At 39.0% G+C, this 21,021-nt stretch overlaps 1 protein-coding gene across 1 annotated transcript; it reads left to right on the forward strand.

The window, feature by feature from the left end:
• The first annotated feature begins 10,776 nt into the window (after window positions 1-10,776).
• Window positions 10,777-15,168, forward strand: fzd10 (frizzled class receptor 10). The gene is given in 1 exon segment (XM_057357376.1): window positions 10,777-15,168. A coding segment is annotated over 1 exon segment (1,743 nt). The 5' UTR covers window positions 10,777-11,801; the 3' UTR covers window positions 13,545-15,168.
• Window positions 15,169-21,021: the final 5,853 nt, after the last annotated feature.

Below are 21,021 nucleotides of genomic sequence, written 5' to 3' on the forward strand. Positions count from 1 at the left end.
CGAAAGAACGAAGGAAAGAGTGAAGGAGGAAGGAATCAATGGAGAAAATTTTCGCTGCGGGCTCGCTTGGTTTTATCTGCCTTTGAACGAGTCAGCTTTAATTTGGCTTTGATCTCAATTTGCCACCGCATGAATTGGCTTCCATGCACTATAATGAATGGAGAGGAAAGTTTTCTGGAGGATTTCGCTTTTCCAAATCTCTCTCTTTCTCTCTTTCATCATCTCTCTCTTTCCCTCCCTCTGTCTCTCATACTCGGGCCCAAAAATAAACCCTCTGAAAATGCCCTTTCTTGTTGTAATTTGTTCAGACGGACTGAGACAGCTCTAAATCATCAAATTAAGACTACTGAAGAGTCACATTAGATATTCCAGCCAACCTAAAACTCCCCTTGAAGCAAGTGATTAGATTTGTTTATCTTTAAGTCCTTCAAACTCAAGTTGACTTGCAGTCCACCACTGAAAGTTTTCCCAGAATGCCTTTAGTAATACTACAGATAGTTGTACTTAGGACATTAAAGAGTAAGTACAAGCGGCTTAACGCTCAGAGCTTATAGGAAAGGACTTCCTTTCAATCTATCTTCTTCCTCTCTCCCCCTCTCTCGTCACACTTTACAGGTCTGAGGGATGAAACATTCACAGACGTTGTTGAGATAATCAATGGTCTGTTCACAGCACAGAAAGTCCTGCTGACCTGGACGAATGGGAATAACTGCATTCTGTGTGCTTGAATCCAAACACTATGACATGATGTTTCTGATTGGCCTTTGGCTTTTGTTAAGCAAAATACGCATAGGCACTCTTTCTCTCTATCGCTCTCTGAGGAGCATGTACATTAATCTTTGCTGAAGCCCATTACAAGCAGACAGTTGTAAATGCATTAGCGAGAGGCTTCGTGGCTGAATAGAGTAAAGAATGAGAGGCAAAGTGTGGTGATGGCAGTAATAAAGAGATTCTCTTTCCCATATTCTGTGATACACACACAAGCACCATTCACTTTCTCAAGGGAAATAACAGGTTGACACAAAGAACAGCTGGACAAATTCTCACTGACACCCCTCCCCTTATAGACACACATAAACTCAAAGCAATTTGCTGTATTTTCCAGCCATCGTTTTAGTTTTCCATACTGGACCTCAAACAACCAATGGTTGTACACTTGCATGATTATAAAATGTTTTGTGGTATGATATAGGGTTGTCACGATAACATAAACATGTATTACGATACTCTACCAGCTGAAGTATCAAACACCAATCACAGTGCTATGCTATGTTCACAATTCAAATCTACGAAATAAACCAAAATTTCCTAAATACACAGATGCAGAGCTAAATTCTGTAATATACTTCAATATTTACTGTCTAGTGTCTAGGAATTTTAGGAAAGTAGGCTACACTAGAACAGTTCAAATTTGCGGCATCTTTCATTTATAAAGTGATGTTTGAAAAGGTAAAACTTTTCTTTTTCAGACTTGCTTTTAAATGTGAAACTAAAACAGCCGGTAGGTGGCAGCCAGTGTCAGTGAATCATTCAATCAATTAGTTCAAAACGGCTGATTTATTCAAGAATAATCTTGGCCTCAGACGTCACACCCACGGAACGTTGGCTAAAGTCTGATGCATTCTGGAAACACTTCAGCACGTTGAAAGACTTCATCTGATTGGTTGAATTTTACAAAATCACGGCATGAACTCATAATTGTTGTTGCTGTTAACTTTTGATAAGTTCGTGAAGGTACACCGGTCTATTACTGCGGGGACATTTCCACTCTAAACATGACGTGGCACAAAACAAAACGTGATTGGTTGTTTCACCTGTCTTGGGCGGGCCTTGGCCAAAGAAAGCGGCCAAAGTTCACGAGACTAATTCAGGAACAACCCACTGAATCATTATCTCGTCCAAGTGGTTCAAAACACTAATTAATTTAGAAGAAAAACACCGCAAAAAAGCACATGTAAGTGTTCAAATGAACATTGATGCGCATATGCAACATAACTTATGGTGCAAAGATAATACCGTTACAAAAATTAAAATGGCATCGCCAGTATATACAGAGCATCTGTTTTAAAGTTTATTATTTTTTTAGGTTTTTATTATTAAACCTGTAATATTTCTTTGCAATTTTACTTTTTCAAAGTAATGGAAACAACGTGTATACACTGGTATATACAGTGTACCTCACGAACCCTCACGTTTGGGAAACTCTGACTTAACCAATAGCATGAGTTTGGGGCGTGACTATTTGTTCACCTGACCAATGGCTGATGAATGTTTGGAAGGGCTGGGAATCGATTCCTCTTTAAGAGCCTTCATAAGCACAAGCCCCGCCTCTTAGCTGGTTTCATTTGTCAACTCAGTCACATCAGTTAAAATGTCAAAAATACTTGTGAAAAATAGTTCTGACTTTAGAAAAAAACTGATAGATGAAGTCTAGAGCTGTGGAATCGCGATGCTGACAAAAAATATTCTGCATTGATGGATAAAAGCAAAAGATTTGTTTGCACACACTATGCAGATATAATAGATAAATCCACGCATTTAACAAATCATATAAATATTTTTGTTCAGACGGACTGTAAAATACAGTTACAGTTACCACAGCGAGCAGGATGCAGTTCATGGCCAGACCTGATGATAGAGCGGAGAATGGAAAGCGGCGACCTGACAAGAGCTGAGATGATAGAGCTGGATAAAGAAGGACGCGGCGACCGGACACGTCTTCATCACAAAATTTCAAATGCTATTAGATTATTAATGATAATCTTAAAACTATAATTTACCTTATTAGTAAGTTTATTTATTTATATTTAGCCTTGTTGTGCAAGCACTGTCGAGCTTGTGCAGAGGCAGCAGCTTTTGCCAGAGGGGAACTGGAATCCCCTGGTTGGGCCTGGGTTCTCCTGAGGTTTTTTTTCTCGATTAGAGTTTTGGGTTCCTCACCACCATTTGCATACTGTTTTTGCACTATTTGCCTGGCCGGGGGGGCTGCTTTAGAATTTTAAAGTTTTACTTAATTAATATTGCATATAGGAATTTATAGTCTGTTATATTTGACCTGTGCTTCTCTATCCTTTATCTTAAATTTATGCTCTCACTGTGCGTGCGTGCGTGTGCGTACTTGTCTGTGTGTGCGCGTACTTGTCTGTGTACGTGTGTGTGTGTGTGTGCATGCGCGTCCGTGTGTCTGCGCGTCCGTGTGTGTGTGTCTATGTCTATGTGTGTTAGTACATGTGCATATTGTGTGAGTGGAGTGTTTTGTATGTGGGTATGTCTGTCTTCTGTGTTTTCACCTTTTCCTTGTTTTTACAGGTACAACTTTAATTGTTTTGCTTATAGTCAATATGTCTCATGTACAGCTGCTTTGTAACAATGAAAATTGTAAAAAGCGCTATATAAATAAAGTTGAGTTGAGTTGAGTTAAAACAGACCGTCCTCTCTTACTCTCTACCGATGAGCAGTGTGCGCGTGAAGAAAGATGCATGTATAAAGCACAGTTTTATAACATATTTCTAAACTTGGACGTCTGTTTAAAGCTGTTAAAGATAGACAGCACTATTTCAATACCTGTCGGCACTATAGCATACTTAAATTTAACATTAAATGGGAAGATGAGAAAAAGCAGCAACAATAAAACATGTGAGTATATTAGAAAGTAAAGAAAAAAGAGTTATCTCTCTAGAGATTTGTCATTAACAAACACTTACAACATACAATATTCTTTATAAATACTTAGATATTTGTATTGCAAAATGTGTCAATTTCTTAATAACAATCTGTAGTAAAACTGGGAATCAAATGGGAATCGAATCGGAATCTTTCGATTCCAGGAATTGGAATCAGAATCGATCCCCAAAATTCTGGAATCGAACAACATATTGTTTGGAGAACCTGTTTGAAAAGAATTATTGATGGTATTTTAAAGGTAGTTGTGCAAAATGTAAACACTTTAAGTTAAATTTTGCCTGCATGTTAAAGGGATAGTTCACCCCCAAAAAATGTAATAATTTACTCACCCTCATGTCATTCCACACTGGTTGACTTTCTTCTGTGGAACACTTTATAAAACATATTGAGAAAGGTCTCAGTGGTTTTGTGTTCATACAATAGAAGTCTATTATACAGTCTATATACAATCATCTTTTTTCATTTTCATTTATCATTGTCATTTTAGGTTGGACTATCCAGCTCCTGTATATATATATATATGTGTGTGTGTGTGCGTGTTTGTTTAAGGAAAATATAAAATAAGAAAAAACAACAAGATATATATGAGAGGGGAGTTAGGGGTCGTTGGCAATGAAAAGGCCAGCATTTCAGTTCGAACAGAGAAGAGGACTCTAATTGAATTTGAGTTGGAGTGGGTATGTGTGAGTGTTTGTGTGCATGTGCGTCTGCTCAGTAAGAGAGAGTACTGTGGGAATAGCCCAAGAAAGCCTTCAGTGTGAATGGTCCCTCCTGAGCCAAAACCAGTGGGGTGTCCCCAAATCCTCTTTTTTCCATCCCTCTCTCTTTCCATCACCCCCTCCCCCACCCAAAGACTACTGATTCCAGTCTAGCCTCTCAGAAACAGATTAGATGACAAAAAGGGGACGAGAGACAGAAACACAGTCCCTCTAGATTAGTGGCTGACACTCAAGCGCCCTATAAAGAACCCTGGGCAGTCTTCACTTCATTGTATGAAAAAAGTGTCAAAGTACTTTACTCACTACGTTCATGTCAATAATCTTATATTTCCTACTTCATTCCCAAATGTCTTCTCTTGGTTCATGGTTGTGACGTATATAAAGCCTATTGGCTATTTAGTAAAATAGAGGGCGTGTGCTTCAATATGTTCTGCTTAAACTTCTGGCTTCAATTGGAAACTCTCTCTGAACTTCTCTGATTTATTACAGCTATTCTTCACATGAATCTGTTGTTATGTTAATGGTTTCGTCAAGTTTCCCACATATGACCCACATTTAAAGACTGAATTTTGTACATATTCTTCATGGCTTAGAGTCCTCAGATCAAGCCATTGGATTGTAAGGCATGCATGTCATTTTAATGTTTGACTCATATGTCTCGAGCTTGTGAAAACACTCAAAATGACTCAGTTGTGTTATTAGATGGCCACTTAAAAGCTGGATGAGGTCAGAGAACAGAGTGAAAACATGCCCTCTATGTGAGTATCTGACACATTACTAACACGTCACGTGAAATCATGTGTTTACAGCAGATCTCAACAACATCTAGAGTTTTGTGTCTGTTTAACTGCCAGGGTTTGATGTCGCTGAAGACTTTTCAGTGATCAACTCTGTCATATTAGATTAGCCCCCTCCATTTCGGTTTTCAAGTCTTCTTTAAAGACATATCTGTTTTCTCTAGCTTTTAACGCCTCCTAATCATTGGTTTAAATGTTGTTTGTTACTGCTGTGTTTTAATTTCGTTAGACTTGTTTTATTTATTTTTGATTCTAGTCTGTACAGCACTTTGGTCAACTTGGTTGTTTTTAAATGTGCTTTACAAATAAATGTTGTATTGTATTGTGTTGTATTGTGTTTATATGACGACTCATTTACAATTATGATCGACTGTCAGTGCTCATTCCCAGATACAACAGAAAAGCATGTTTTCAAAGTGGGTCTGCGTGATTGTCTGATATATAAAAGGACGAATTAAGAATCATTAATAAATTCTATGTTATTGAAACATTAAAACCATATGTGCAGAAAAACACAGCAGCCTTTGAAGTGCCTGAGAACTTAAATTATTAACTGGAGAGCTCACACGCCTTTCCTAAAATCATCCGACTATTTTTAAAGAGATTGCATTTTGAACAAGGGATGAAAATGAGGGAATGCAATGAGAGGATTAATCCTGCAGTCTTCTCGGTTCTTACTCAGATACACATGTCTGCACAGCTGCGTAACTTTCATCTCTTGCTGGTCAGTCAAGAATGAATTTTACACACACCCATGCGGAGAGATCCGACTTAAATGTAATACTTTAGAGGCCCAAAACCTCAAAAGTGTGCCTTTCTTAAAGGTGCACTGAATATTTTGATGATTAACCACGAAGACATCTTGGAATATTACTTTCAAAGAAAAAAGTATTTTCTATAAGAATAAGGATGCCCAAAAACAATAAACTACAGTATACTATAAACTATAGTTGAGACGAATAGAAGCCAGAAATGGTTAACAAGATTTTACTGAGTACTTTTAAAGGGATAGTGACTTTCATCCTTCTGCAGACCACACAAGAAGATATTTTGAAGAATGTTGGTAACCATTGACTTCTATTGTTGGTACCCATTGACTTCTATTGTACAGACACAAAACCAATGCAAATGGTTTGTACAGACACAAAAACCCAAAGTCAATGGGTACCGCCGTTCTTCGGTTACCAACAGTCTTCAAAATATCTTCTTTTGTGTTCTGCAGAAGAGAGAAAGTTATACAGGTTTGAAATGACAAGCAGGTGAGAAATTGAAGACAGAATTTTTGTTTTTGGGTGAAAAATCCCTTTACATACACAGATACAGTAATTAAAAACTGCATGCATAAGTAAACAATGATAAAGCATGCAGGTATATTTATTCGAGATCTGCAACCATACAAAGAAAAAAAATATTTAAATGCACCTGATATCTATAAGCAGTCTGTTTCAGAGAAAGTTTAGTTTGAGAGGAGAACAGAGACATGCTAAGCAGATTAAGCCTGTGTCCCTCCTTTATCTTTAACCAACATGCCCTGCTAGAGGCGGACCTCAGTACAATACACAGTCCAAATCCACCAACACCAGCATTTCTCTTTATCAAAGAACGCTCTTTAAACCACCCACACACACACACACACTTGTACATGCTCCAATATAAAAATAGGCTGCACAATTCAAATTGATACTCGCTTCCCCAAAGCACAGTTTGAAGTCTGCAGAAAGATTCACTTTGACTTTGCGGCTGACAGAAGTAGGAGGATCAGGGAGCAAAAAAGACATTTTGTTCAAGAGGATGAGGCTGTTGGGAACGTTCCAATCGGGGCGACCTTCGTGTCCACCTAATCTCAGATTAAGGTCTCTCCTGTTGTACCACCTTTTCGGCATGTAAAACACCCAATGCCGAAAAACGTTTGACTCGGAGAAAATAATACAGCTAATAAGATTTCCATTCATTTAAACTTATCAAAATTCCCACTAGAGCCTGGGGAGCTTTCTTTCTCGCAATGCTCTTTTCTTTCATCCATGGTTAAATATGTAAATAAAATGTCTAAAGTCATTCTTCAAAGGGGAACAAAAGAAAAAAGGGGGGGGACGAGGGAGGGGGTGAGGCAGTTCTAAAATGCCTTCCTTTCTCCATAACATTAGCCAGAGGGGGGCCAGCTTCTAGGCAGAGTGGAACAGCAGGGGAGCACACAGGCTCCATAGAATCACACATCTCTCCAATCCCTCGCACACAAAAACATGAAATATCTTTCAGTCTGATCCATCAAAGGGCCTCCCTTTCTTTATTAGTTACAGAATTATCTCACACTTTCTGATTTCCACCAAGATGGAACCCAGCTAGCTGCCGCTGCTGTGCTTTGGAAGAGATAAAGTTGTGCGCTCGCGCGTGTGTGTAACGGATAACTGTAGAACGGGGCGAGTATGAAACGGCGAGGGTGGATGCCAGACAGAAATAAACAGACACAAAACATGAAAGAGGAAACAGTGGCTGCCAAAGCTACTGATGATAAAGATCGAATGGTCATGATTCTCTGTTCTGTTCATATGCCTTCTTCAAAGTTATATCCTCACGGCCTGCAAAACAATCACAGTACGGAAAAGTGTAAAAAAGAGAACAAATCAGCTGGGATAAGATTTTATGCCTCCTCAATATGTAGCTATAGGAACTGTCAATATGTTAGCTAATGAACGCCGCACACATTCTGAAATGGATTAGTGTTATGTTCCTGTTGCTCAATTCGTGAAACATTGCTTGTAACTCGAAGGCCATGGGTTCAATCCCACATGATATAAAAAATTGCTTTTCTTACTGTATATACAGTAGGTATGTGCTTAGGTAAAATGACCATTTTGTTTCATTCTGTGAACTACTAACACTATTTCTCCCAAATTTCAAATAAAAATATTGTTTTTTTTGCATTCATTTGCAGAAAATGAAAACTGGAGAAACAGGTCAAAATAACAGAGAAGGTGCTCTGTGTTTTTTCAGACCTCAAGTACTCCAAAGAAAACAAGTTCATATTCACTTTAAAGAAATAAAACAGTAATATCTGTACATGTATTCAACAGACACCCCATGGACTAGAATGGCCAATACTTCTAGAAATTATGATGAAATAAAAATTAGGAATGGTCGCTTAGTTTTTCAGCGTCTGTACGTAAAAAATAAATGTAGCTAATACAATGAAAAGCAGCTATTAAAAGCAACAGATATTGATCATTTTGACAGCTGACATACATAATGAATGAAACAACCCTTTTTAATTCAAAGGCATGTATAGACTGAATTTAAAACCAACAATGTCCATCTTATTCGATTTGGTAATTTAGATAAAAAACTATTTTAAGTTCATAATATCTACTTGCTGGGTAATACAGGTGACCAGATATGAGCACTTAGCAGTGCTGAGTATAGCTTCAGGTATATTATATTGAGTTTTTTTAACTGCCTTGATGTATATCTGAATAGTATATTGTCTATATAAGTCTTGTCTATAGTGAAACTGTTTGTCAAACAGTGATGAAGACATCTCCGGGTCTTGTAAAGCGTTTCACACACCATACAGATCACCAGCAGGTTCAACCTCCTAGCTGGAAAACATTTCTGATATATGTTGAAAAGCACTTTACAAGCTGTCATAAAAAAGCTCTTAGAGTGTTCTGACAAAGATCTCCAGGAAAACCCAAGTTATCAGGTGTTGTACAGATAAATCAAGGTTTTACGGGGTAACATGAGAGAGTGCCAAGTGACCGAGTGTCTAAATGCTGAATGAGATTCATCATAGTATGCCACAACAACAGCCACGAGACTTTTCACCCACCGACTAAACACAGAACGTATTGGTATAGTACACGTTTGTTATTTTTAAAGGTTAGAAATGAAAACTATAGCATCAATGAGAAAAGAATCTGAACACTATAATACGGATTCACTTTTAGGTCCAACTCATAAGTTTATGTAAAAGTTTGTTTTCTTTTGACACATGAGGGCCATGAGGGACCTTTTAAGAGGTTTTGAGCCCTCTCAAGATTCTCAAGATCTTTTTTGATACAAAATAGTCACACACAAAACCTATAAATGTGCAGTAGTAATTCAATATAAACAGAACAGTTTTCAGTTTCAAAACAGAAGACTTATGAGCATTACATTAAATGGTAAACTTTAAATGTACATAATTTGACTTATTATCACTATTAAGTTTACTTAATAATGTCACTTAATGTAATCAGAATGGTTCTGTTTGAAGTTGAAGTTATTAGGTTGTAAAACAAATGTTTGGTGTTTCAATTAACGTTAAAAACAGTAAATTGTACATTAATTCTCCTCCCTGCTAACATCTAGAAGCTGACATCTCATCTCCGCACTTTTGTGCATTGTTTTATGGGGAGTTGGCATACACAGATAACCGTTAAGGAGTGGGCCATGGTTACAGCCCCGAGAGAAAAGCCTTAGTCCTGGCTTGCCAGCCCGTAGCACCAGCATGTGTTGAAGATGAATTCACTGAAATAGGACTGAAAAGCTCTTTGTCTTAGTTCGTCCTTAAGGCATTTTTATCCTGTATGCAACTATTTATGATTGAGAGCAGGGTGTGAGGAATGGAAAGTGCCATAGCATAGGTTAAGAATGTCTTTTATGTCATTACACACCCACATCTGCTCACAAGGCCACTTGTTCTATTGCTGCATAATATGGAGAACAACATTTTACGTATTTATATGATTATTCATCAGCAGATTTATAAAAGCACTCAGTGTTGTGTACAACAATTAATGGAATAAATGTGAATGTTCCATTGATTTCTGGTAGCCTACAACACAGTCTTTGTACGGCATGACCATTGTGGTACACTTACAGTACTTTTATACAAAGTGACTTACAGTACATTCACAGTGTACATTTTTTATCATTATGTGTATTGAACCCAAAACTTTTGAGCTGCTTACACGGTGCAAAATACACTAGAAACACTTAAATAAATTCAAAGGAAAAAAGCAGTATACTTGAGGGCTTAAAATGTAGGGGGGAAATAGTCCAGGTTTGGTTAATTGTCTAAAAATCTAATTAAGTGGCACAACATCAAATTATGTTTATTTTTGTTATAGGTCTCATGTATCATTCATATATCATGTAATACAATATTTTTGGTTACACAGCAGTCAATATGTCAAAAATCCACCAAGAAGACAACAGAAAAATGGGACAGAAAAAAATGCCAATGAAGCAGTGACCTTTATTAATTTATTTACTTTTAAAACAAAATTGCATAACAAATGTAGGCTAGAACAATGAACGTGTGTGTATGTGTGAGATTTTTAAATTCTATTATATGAAAAACATTTGAAGAATACTTTAGTTGTATATTTTGTTAAAAAATATGAGAAAAACGTTTTGTTAAAAGTTGTTCTGCTAAAACATTAAATCCCAAAAGAATACTATACATTTTTACCCATAAGAAAAAGTCTCCAGATTATATTTTCATCCTGGACATGAATGAGAAGTTAAAATAAAATAGGCCTACTTCCAGTCAAATCGTAAGCACAATTCACTTTTATACACACGAATGGGGAATGAGAGCAAAACCACACAAGTCGAGCAAACAGTTGCAATTCTGTCAACAATAAAACGCGAGGGGGAATTTGAAGGAATTAAACTCCTTTCTCTCTTCCCACAATGGCTGGACCGTGAAAATCGTCCGTTGCGGAAAGAAGGGGGACATATCGCAAGGCTACTGGAAGCCGTTTGCTCGTCCTCGGTGAGAGATTTGCCACTTGCGCGCGCGGAAGAGCGTAAACGTCTGACACGCTGTTGTAAACGGAGAAAATAACTACAACAACAAATGGCCAGGCAGCAATTTAGTGTGATCTCGCGGTAAGGCTGTGAGCAGGATTTGAGGTCTGCACAGGCAGTTCCGCACGGTTTAAGGATAATCAGTGTGTCAGTTTGGGCTTTCTTATGTAAAGCAGCTGTCTTTGAAGGCGGATCTTTTGGCAGGTTAGTTCAGGACTGAAGCGGAGGAGCTCAGACAGACACAGACTGAGCGCGAGCAACTGTAGACAAGTGTCTGGAGGAAATATTTGTCGGTTTACGGAGCGGATTCATTCAGTCATATTTATTGCGATTAAACGACCAGGTGTCTTGCGCTGTGTGATGGAAACCGGTTGAGTTTGGATACTTTGCGGAGGATGAACGTGGAAAGTAGCGCGAGGAGTTGAAGTGAAGTCCGTGAGGGAAGCAGACGGTCAACATAATCTCACAGGAGCTTCCGAAGGGTTTGTCAGCCTATGTGTGGATTGAACATAAACGAAAGCCTACATGTGAAAATTTTGTGCAATATTTTTCCTAATATCAAGATTTTATACGGATTTTGCCAGATATTTGTGAACTGAACGTTGTTTGAAACACTATTATCAACTCATTTCTGACTGAAAGAAAAACGTGTCAAGTTTTTCTCTGATGCAGTTTCATCCTTAAAGTTTTTTTTTTTGGTAAATCACAAAAAGCAACAATGAAGCGCCTTCTCTAAGCAAAAAGATTTCATAGCTTTTTCTGAAAGACATCTCTCACTTTTTCCTGCTACATGAGTTAATATACATTTAAAATGTTCGGTGCCTCGTTTGGACTGGATGCTCTCAGCTTTGTGCTGCTGTGCGTGGCTGGAGTTTGTTCTGCTATCAGTTCCATAGACCCTGGAGAAGGAAGATGCCAGGAGATCGCTATTCCTCTTTGTAAAGACATCGGCTACAACTTGACAGTAATGCCAAACTCAATGGGACATGAGGATCAAAGTGAAGCGGCCATTAAACTGCACGAGTTTGCGCCGCTGATCGAGATCGGCTGCCACAGCCATCTGAAGTTTTTCTTGTGCTCGATCTAAGCTCCCATGTGCACGGAGCAGGTATCCACACCCATCTCGGCGTGCCGAGTAATGTGCGAGCAGGCGAGGCAGAAGTGTTCTCCAATCATGGCACAATTTAGCTTCCAGTGGCCTGACTCGCTGGACTGCTCCAAGCTGCCAAACAAAAATGACCCCAATAACCTCTGCATGGAGGCACCTAACAACGGCACAGATGATCCCCCGAAGGGGTCCCACACTCAGCCGCCCGACTCCAGACCCCCTCGTCTGGGCAACAGTCAAGAACTTCCTATTAAAGAGAGGGTTGGAAAGACGACGTGCAGCAACCCTGGAAAGTTTCATTATGTGCAGAAGAGTGAGTCATGTGCCCCCAAATGTTACTCCAATGTCGACGTGTACTGGAGTCAGGGCGACAAGCGTTTCTCTATGGTGTGGATCGCCATCTGGTCCATACTGTGCTTCATCTCCAGCGCGTTTACCGTTCTCACCTTCCTCATCGATCCACAGCGTTTCAAGTACCCCGAGCGTCCCATCATCTTTCTCTCAATGTCTTACTGTGTGTACTCAGTGGGGTTTCTTGTACGGCTTTTTGTGGGGGTCGAAAACGTGGCCTGCGACCGCGATACCGGCGTGCAGTACATCATCCAGGAGGGCTTGGAGAGCACAGGATGCACTATAGTGTTCCTTATTCTGTATTATTTTGGCATGGCCAGTTCCCTGTGGTGGGTCATACTTACTCTGACATGGTTCCTGGCGGCTGGAAAAAAATGGGGCCATGAGGCCATCGAAGCCAACAGCAGCTACTTTCATCTGGCAGCATGGGCCATACCCGCCATCAAGACAATCATGATTCTGGTAATGAGGAAGGTGGCAGGAGATGAGCTCACAGGGGTGTGCTACGTTGGCAGCATGGACGTCAAAGCCTTGACCGGTTTCGTTCTCATTCCCCTCTCTTGCTACCTCATCATCGGCACTTCCTTTCTGCTCTCAGGGTTCGTGGCACTCTTTCACATCCGCAAAGTTATGAAGACCGAGGGAGAGAACACGGATAAGCTGGAGAAGCTGATGGTCAGGATCGGCATCTTCTCGGTCCTTTACACGGTTCCTGCCACTTGTGTCATCGCTTGCTATTTTTACGAGCGACTCAACATGGATTACTGGAAGATCCTTGCAGGTGAGCAGAAGTGCGTTGAGGACGGTATGAGCGGCGAGGAGTGCGTGATGAAGACCTCCATTCCGGCCGTGGAGATTTTCATGGTTAAGATTTTCATGTTGCTGGTGGTGGGGATCACCAGCGGCATGTGGATCTGGACCTCCAAAACGCTGCAGTCCTGGCAGAACGTTTTCAGCCGCAAACTGAAGAAAAAGACCAGGAGGAAGGCAGCGTGTGTTTTCACGGGCAGCGGACCGTACCTCAAGCCTCATCCTGCACTGAAAGGACATAAAACCAAGTACGAACCAGCAGGTCCTCCCGCCACGTGTGTATGAGCTGGTGCTCTATACAGCCAAACAAGAAAATGCTGGACTTGGAGTAAACAAACTGTTTTCTAAAGTCAAGAACCAGCGGAGGACTCGTATTTCTTTTTAAAAGATGCTCCCGCGGGTTTTTTTCTAAATCTGTGTGAATATACGAGATCAATGTCTGCTTAGGCTTTAGCTCTTAGTGCTTACTATTTGGGGAAACTTGGCAGACTTTGGAGACTGTTTTCTCGGACAAAGAAAAGGGAGCCGGACCCTGTTGTTGTCATGACGTTGGGATGCCTGTATCATGTGCAATAGTTGTTTCCCTTAGTGACAGAGAGAAATACACTCGGATACTGTAGGGCTGTGATTAAAGACAATGAAAGGACTCAACAAACAATGGGCATGAATGGCTCGGGGAAAAGCGGCTCCTCTGTGGCGTGGTCATGTGGCTTTTCTATGAAAATGAAGGCTGTGTCATACACAACTGCATTGACATTGGAGTGCAGCTGCTCAATACGGCATCAGCGGAGATTGAACTGCCCATTGTCAAGCCTCTCCTTGGGACAAAGTAAATCTTTAAGCACTAAATATTGCAGACACAAAGAGAAAACTTGTTATTTGAGTTGTTTTTTACAGTGAGTACATGACCCCTGGTTTGTTTTGTTATTCTCCTTTTTATGCCCCACAGACATTTGTGTATATTTCTAAAGGTTCATATTTTATAAGAATAAAAACATTTTAGTTTTAAACATTTTGAAATTGATGCCGTGATTCACAAAGGAACCTTATCATTTGTGTGAATATATGCTTTAAACGTTTTAAACGTTCACAAAGTAGGAAGACTCTTGTCTAATCTGATTTTAAAAGCAAGTCTATTGGGAATTACTTGACTCACAAGATTACATTAATATTCTTCATAAGTCATAGTTTTCAAAACATCCTTAAGATAAAAAAACATAACCCAAGGCTTAAGATGTTGGTATGATCAGTCCACTAAGTAAAAGTTTTGGTGATGGTCATGTTTCTAGTCTTGTACAACTTTCATAGGAGATTAAACACTGACTTGAGACATCAGAGATCTCAGGTCAAAGGATACAGGTCTTGTGCTCATGTGCTTGTAGTTCTGGACTAACACAATGCTCTACCTATTGGGCTACAGTAGAAAAAGTAAATCCCAAATATAACATTTATCAAAAATATGAATAAAGGCTTTGTTCTCTTCTCTATACAAAGACTCTTCAGAAAAAGCTCTAGCTTTTATATTTCTATCTCATTAAAATTAATCTATTCACTTCCATGTTTCATTGATAAACAATACTGAAGCAAAGTCTTTAAAGTTTGTTTTGTTTTGGTCTCCAGGTTTCGAGGGATTTTCTCCTCTGTTTTATTTGTAACATCAAAATGGGTCATTTTTGAAGTATATAGCCTTTGATTTAGCCTTTTGTCTTTTTCACGTTGCAGAGCAGAATGTTAAAGTCTGTTATTACAATCATATGTGAGGATCCTCTATGCTCATTTTATTAAACTTTATTTTAAGCTAAGCCTCTGTCGATCATAAAAGGGAGATTTGACAATTCTTGGGGAATTCACATTACCCTCAGCTAATAAACAAAAGGCATAGGGGGAAATAAAAAGAAGTTACATATTATGTGTAACAATAGTAAATTTATGATGTTATGTGCTATTCTTAAAAATACAATGTCAGTGCTCCTAATGTTGGTAGATGCAACATTAGGGGCACTGACAAAAAAGTGTAAAAAAAAAGTATTGGACTGCTATGGAAAAATGCAACAAACTGCATAACTGCCAAAAAGCAACGCATCATCATCATCATTTTTAGATGATTAAAGCTGCTATCATAAGCTTTTGATTGGCGGGAATCTACACGCCTCCTTGATCATCAATGCAACTCGAGTATACACAGTAAACCCCAAAGTTGTTTGTCTAGAGCAGTGGTCTCCAACGTGGTGCCCGCGGGCACCTGGTAGCCCGCATAAACTCTGTAAGGTGCCCGCCAAACACAGGGCTCAACAATAAAGCTCAGGACAGTTGACGAATCTGTGACTATACGTATCAGCCAAGTGCTACATCATCATGAAATGTTATTAGCACGTGTTGTAAGCTTTAATATATTCAAGTGGAAAAATATGTGAAAGAAAACAGAATTTGGTCCTGTGAGCCTAAAAATAATGCATCACGTGTTTCAAGTTTGAAAGTATTTTATCAACAAGTAGCCCTCTAGATGATTTTATATCTTCAGGTAGCCCTCGCTTACAAAAAGGTTGGAGACCCCTGGTCTAGAGAATGCAGAAGTATGTTTAACATTGCACACTTCAGTAATCTGATCACATCTGTCATGAGCCTGAATCCACCGAGGACGTTTAAACAGGTGAGTCTGACCTTAAGGCACTGCTCAATAGATGCACATTTAAACAGGCAAAAGGAAAGTACATCTGTTTCAAAACACGCCCAATCCTGTTCTTTGAGTTTCTCTTTTTTATAATTGTGATTTTGATTGAGTTGCATGTATTCTTTTCTTATTCATGGCATGAAAACCATCATCAGGGAAACATTTACCACCGCATTTGTAAGAAACGGTTTGTACTAGCAAGCAAAAAACACACATACACAAATTTCTCATCAGGTGTCTTTTGATGTCCAGCAAAAGCTTTTGTTTAACGTACTTGAGTCTACATTCAAATATTCGTTGGTATTTTAGGTTCATCTTCATGTTGACTTCAATCTCTTAAATTGCTCGATTTGTTTTCAGAAAATGTTTGCCAAGCTATTTAAAAATGTGTATTTGTGAATCAACAATGTAAATTCATTCGTCCTAACTCCTTTGAAGATTAAATAAAATATCATCTGTCCACACATTAACAGCGACGTCAAATCAGCTGAAACTGAGATGTTTTTGTTTTGAATCCTAAAACTCTCTCTAAGCCCTAACAAAACATACAGTGAGCGGCTGTGCTGTAATTTCGATGAAGTGCAAACATTTCGGTGGCCGTTATTTATAACACTCAGTCATTATAAGATTATGGCATGTTTTGAAGATTTCCCTGCCCTTTAAAGCTCAATTTACGTGTCAAGTGTGGTGTGTGTGTGAGAAAGAGATCTAAAACAGGTCTGATCTAATGAAGGCCTGAGTGAAGTGTGTGTTCTGTACTTTGCCCAGGGGCTTTTCAAGTCTCTACAACGTCCTTGTAGTGTTTCAAAATTCAGGCACATGAATCAAAGAGGCCTCATTTGACACACACACATACACACACACCTCTGTTCTACTCACACCGCCCTGTCTTTCTTTCTCTCTCTTACACACATACACGCACTTGTGTACACACAAGGCTGTTTAAGGGCCACCTGGACTCAGGGCCCTGAGGTGTGTGAGCAGAACTGTAAATATCAATGACAGTTACCATTCCTGCAGCTACTAAAGACCCCTTCACTTTTTTCTTCCTTCTCTGTAGTTGAGAATTAAAGGCAGGTTTACTCGGCAAAGATGGAGTGAGTGTTTTGAAGTGAGGTAAAAGTTGAAGTGTAAAGAACTTCAGCTTGAATGTCACGTCCAGAGCTTTGTAGTACTGAAAGGTCTGTTTTCTGGGAAGCGTACAGGACTAAAATCTTCACCTGTGGTTGGTAAACATCCAATTTCCAGGGTAACCCACACATATTTCTCATAAAATATGTCCACCTGTTTTGTAAGTGAGTTTGACTGCAATCGACCAATCAGAATCAGAGAATGAGCATGAGTGTTGTTATGAATCATCAAATGTTTTATATGTGGGTTTGTTCAATTGATTCAGTACAACCTGTGTGAATCAGTAAGCATCGTAAATGTCGAAGAAAGAGGTCTGTTATTATTTCCTCGCCGTCAGCGTATTCATGATTGCGTTCGATGACAAGTTTCATTTATTGTTGCATGTGTCATAACTAAACATTGTATATGTGAAGGGAGTCGAGAGGTTTTGTGGAGGGCCAACCTGATCTCACTGGAATTCGTAACTATATTATGAGATGGCATATTCATATGTATACGTACGTTGTGAATCGTACAAAAACGTACGATTACTAGAAAAAACAATACTGAAGCCCCGCCCTAACTCCCTCCCAAACCTAAAATCACTCGCACAAAAGCAAATCTCACTAAAATGTATGAATGAGATCCTAAGAATTAGCCAAAATTAGCCACTTCGAAAAAATAGTTACGTTTTTGCCGTCAGATTGTGTTGCAAGGGATTTGGAAAACATATACATTTACAGTATTGTATTTTTATGTCCTTTCAACACAATCTCACAGGAATTCATAACTATTTAACAAGGTAGCTATAACCAATGAATTTGTACGATCTTATTTGTTTTAGTGCGACTTGCTTTCGCGCCACTGATGTTAGGTTTTGGGGTGGGGTAAGGCTCAGTATTGCATTTGTCTAAAAATCATACGTTTTTGTACGATTCTCATTGTACGAATTTATATGAATTAGCCGCATCGTACAATAGTTAAGAAGTTTACTGTGAGATTAGGTTGGTCCTTTTCGTACAGAACCTGTTCCACAACAGATGTTCCACCACAGTGGTTCTTAACTCTGGCCCGCGAGATCCATTTTTCTGCCGAGTTTAGCCCCAACTCTGATAAAACACACATGAACAAGCTAATCAGTGTCTTTAGGAATAGATGTGTTCAACTTAATGTGGCACTGCACAAATCTATTGTCGTATGACATTAAAGTACCACAAGAGCGATTCAAATGCATACGGAACAATCGGCACTTGAATCTCACTCGTGGTACTTCAATGTCATACGCCGATAGATTTGCGCTAATGCGATATGCCAAGCAATATGCGCAGCTCTGCATTACGTTTTTAATCCATTAATCTGTTACTGAAGATGCTGATTAGCTTGTTCAGGTGTGTTTTATCAGAGTTGGGGCTAAACTCGGCAGGAAAATGGATCTCGCGGGCCAGAGTAGAGAACCACTGCTCCACAACAACGTGTATTCGGAGCAACTTGAGGGTGCAACTTTTAGTTATGGGTCAACTATTTCCTCACCCAAAAATAAAATTATTTATTCACCCTCATGCCTTTTGAAACCTGCATATGACTCTTTCTTCAGTGGAAAACAAATGAAAATATTTTGTGAAATGCCTCAGTAGTGTACCCATATAATGGAAGTTAATGGAGTCCCAAATTGTTCGGTTTCCAACATTTTTCCAAAAGATCATCTTTTGTGTTCTGCGGAAGAAAGAAAGTCATACAGGTTTGAAATGACATGAGGGGGAGTAAATGAAGACAGAATTTTTGTTTCTGTGTGAGCTATCCCTTTAAGGAACAACCTTGTAATCCAGCACCAACTGTTTTTTTCTGCAGAAACACTTCTGATAAAGTACCTGTACGAGTTTCTGACCCTAGTTGTGCGTTAAGCTCACCAAACACTAACATAAATCTGTAGGTTGACTGACTGTAGGCAGGGTTAGTAGCTCTCTTTGATCCCCTCGTTTTTGAAGACGCCTGTAGACTCATCACCACAGGCCCTTCAGCACCTGTTTTCCAGTCAGGACCTGTTCGAGAGGAGCGCGGCTCTGAAGGTCTCACACAAACACGCCGGAACGCACTTTCTCTTAATGACTATATTTCTTGAAGCAAGTTGTCAACGTCTTGTATTGCCTTTCAATAACTTTCTATAACTATAAAACGCCTTTCATAGGGTTCTCTCTTGTCTACAGTCTTTATGCAAGTTGCCTTTGAAAATTGTCCCTGTGAAATGGCTTAAAATAACAGCGCATGAAAGAGAGAGGAGTAACTATAAAGAAGCTGTATAAGCACCTTCCTGTTCGCCCCCAGAGGCAGATCGCTCCTTCTGAAGATCCAAAATCTCCATTGAAACGTTTGATAGAAAAGAGCCCATGCTTATATTTATAGATTTGGAAGACGCTTTAATCAAAAGAGACTTACAGTGCATTCAAGTTCCAAACATTGGATCAATTCATGTATGAGAATCAAACCCATGACCCTAAAGTTTTGAGCAACACGAATGCATTGCAACATGATTTGTTCCAATGCCAGTCCTTAAAACTAGCTTTATATCTTCAGAACATTATAGGTTTTGATGTTGACTTAATGGGGATGTTCGATCAAACTTTTTATTTGCCTTACCTGTTATTCTTAGTTTTTATGCATGTCACTTAAACAATACAATGTTTGGATATAACATCTATGACTGGATATGTAAGTCAGGTAAAGAAAGTGAAGTGAAGGGATGTGTTATGTTAGACTACCTTTACAGACATGTGATTAAACCAGTAATGCTGCATTACTAATACTCGTGCGTAAGTTCTGGTAAACACAAATTGAAGCTCCAGAAAATGTCATAATCATAATTTAATTTAAGATAAGGTCCCAAAGGTGCAGACGTGACAGGGCATCTTATTTATAATAGTTGAGAATAAGGTTGTATTTGTTAAAAATAATTTAATGCATTAGCTTACATGAACTAACAATAAACAGTACTTCTAAAGCATTTATTAATCTTGGGTTATGTTGATTTCAGCATTTACTAATACATGTTTGAAATCAAATGTTGAAACTGTTAACATTAGTTAATGCACCCATGAACTGACATGGCCAACTGTACTGGCATTAACTAACATTCACTGCAAAAAATATCTCGTAAAAAATATTTCTGGTAGCTGGGGCCCCTGCACAATTACATGTTTTCCCAGTTTTTCTTTTAAATTTGCTGTCTTTTTGTAATTTTAAGTTTTATTACCATATTTTAAAAAATACATGAAAAATATGTAATAAATAGTTAAATTCTGTAAAAGATTAGTAAATGCTGAAAAACTATATCGTTCATGTTAGCTAATGCATTAACTAACGTAAATACAACCTTACTGTAAAGTTACACACTATTACACACATTTTATAGCTATAAACTAGTCAAAGTATTGTAGGCTACAGTGTGATCCGGGCACTAAGGTCAAACTCAACTCAATGACCTCTGGAGGAATTTTCAGGGTAACATGAAGAAATGTGTTAAGCAGAATGTAATTCTCTCGTTTGCATCAAGTCAAAGATGTGTGCTTTCAACTATGAAATGCATAGATTGTGTCGGTGCTGATAGCCCCTTGGTTAAGGCACCGAAATGTAGTGCCATTGCGCTCACGGCGACCCGAGTTAGATTACCGTCTCAAGAGTCCTTTGCCAAACCGGCTCCTCTATCTCTACCCAACGCTTCCCTGTCAACTCTATACTGTTCTGTGCCAATAAAAAGGTATAAAAACGAATAAGATGAGGTAAAAAGGGCCTGGCATGCAAGTGCTCAACTGTTTTTGGTTTTATGTGAGAACTTTTGGGAGAAAAGTGGTCCTTCGCAATTATCAGTTTTGAGAGTCATTACTGAGGAATCTGGAACAATGACAACACACTCGTCTGCCCTGCAGCAGGGGCACGTTTCAAATATTCTGTCTCACTGTTTCAGTTACACACACACCTGCCATCAAA

This window comes from Triplophysa rosa, linkage group LG17, assembly GCF_024868665.1.
Source record: "Triplophysa rosa linkage group LG17, Trosa_1v2, whole genome shotgun sequence".
NCBI lineage: Eukaryota > Metazoa > Chordata > Actinopteri > Cypriniformes > Nemacheilidae > Triplophysa > Triplophysa rosa.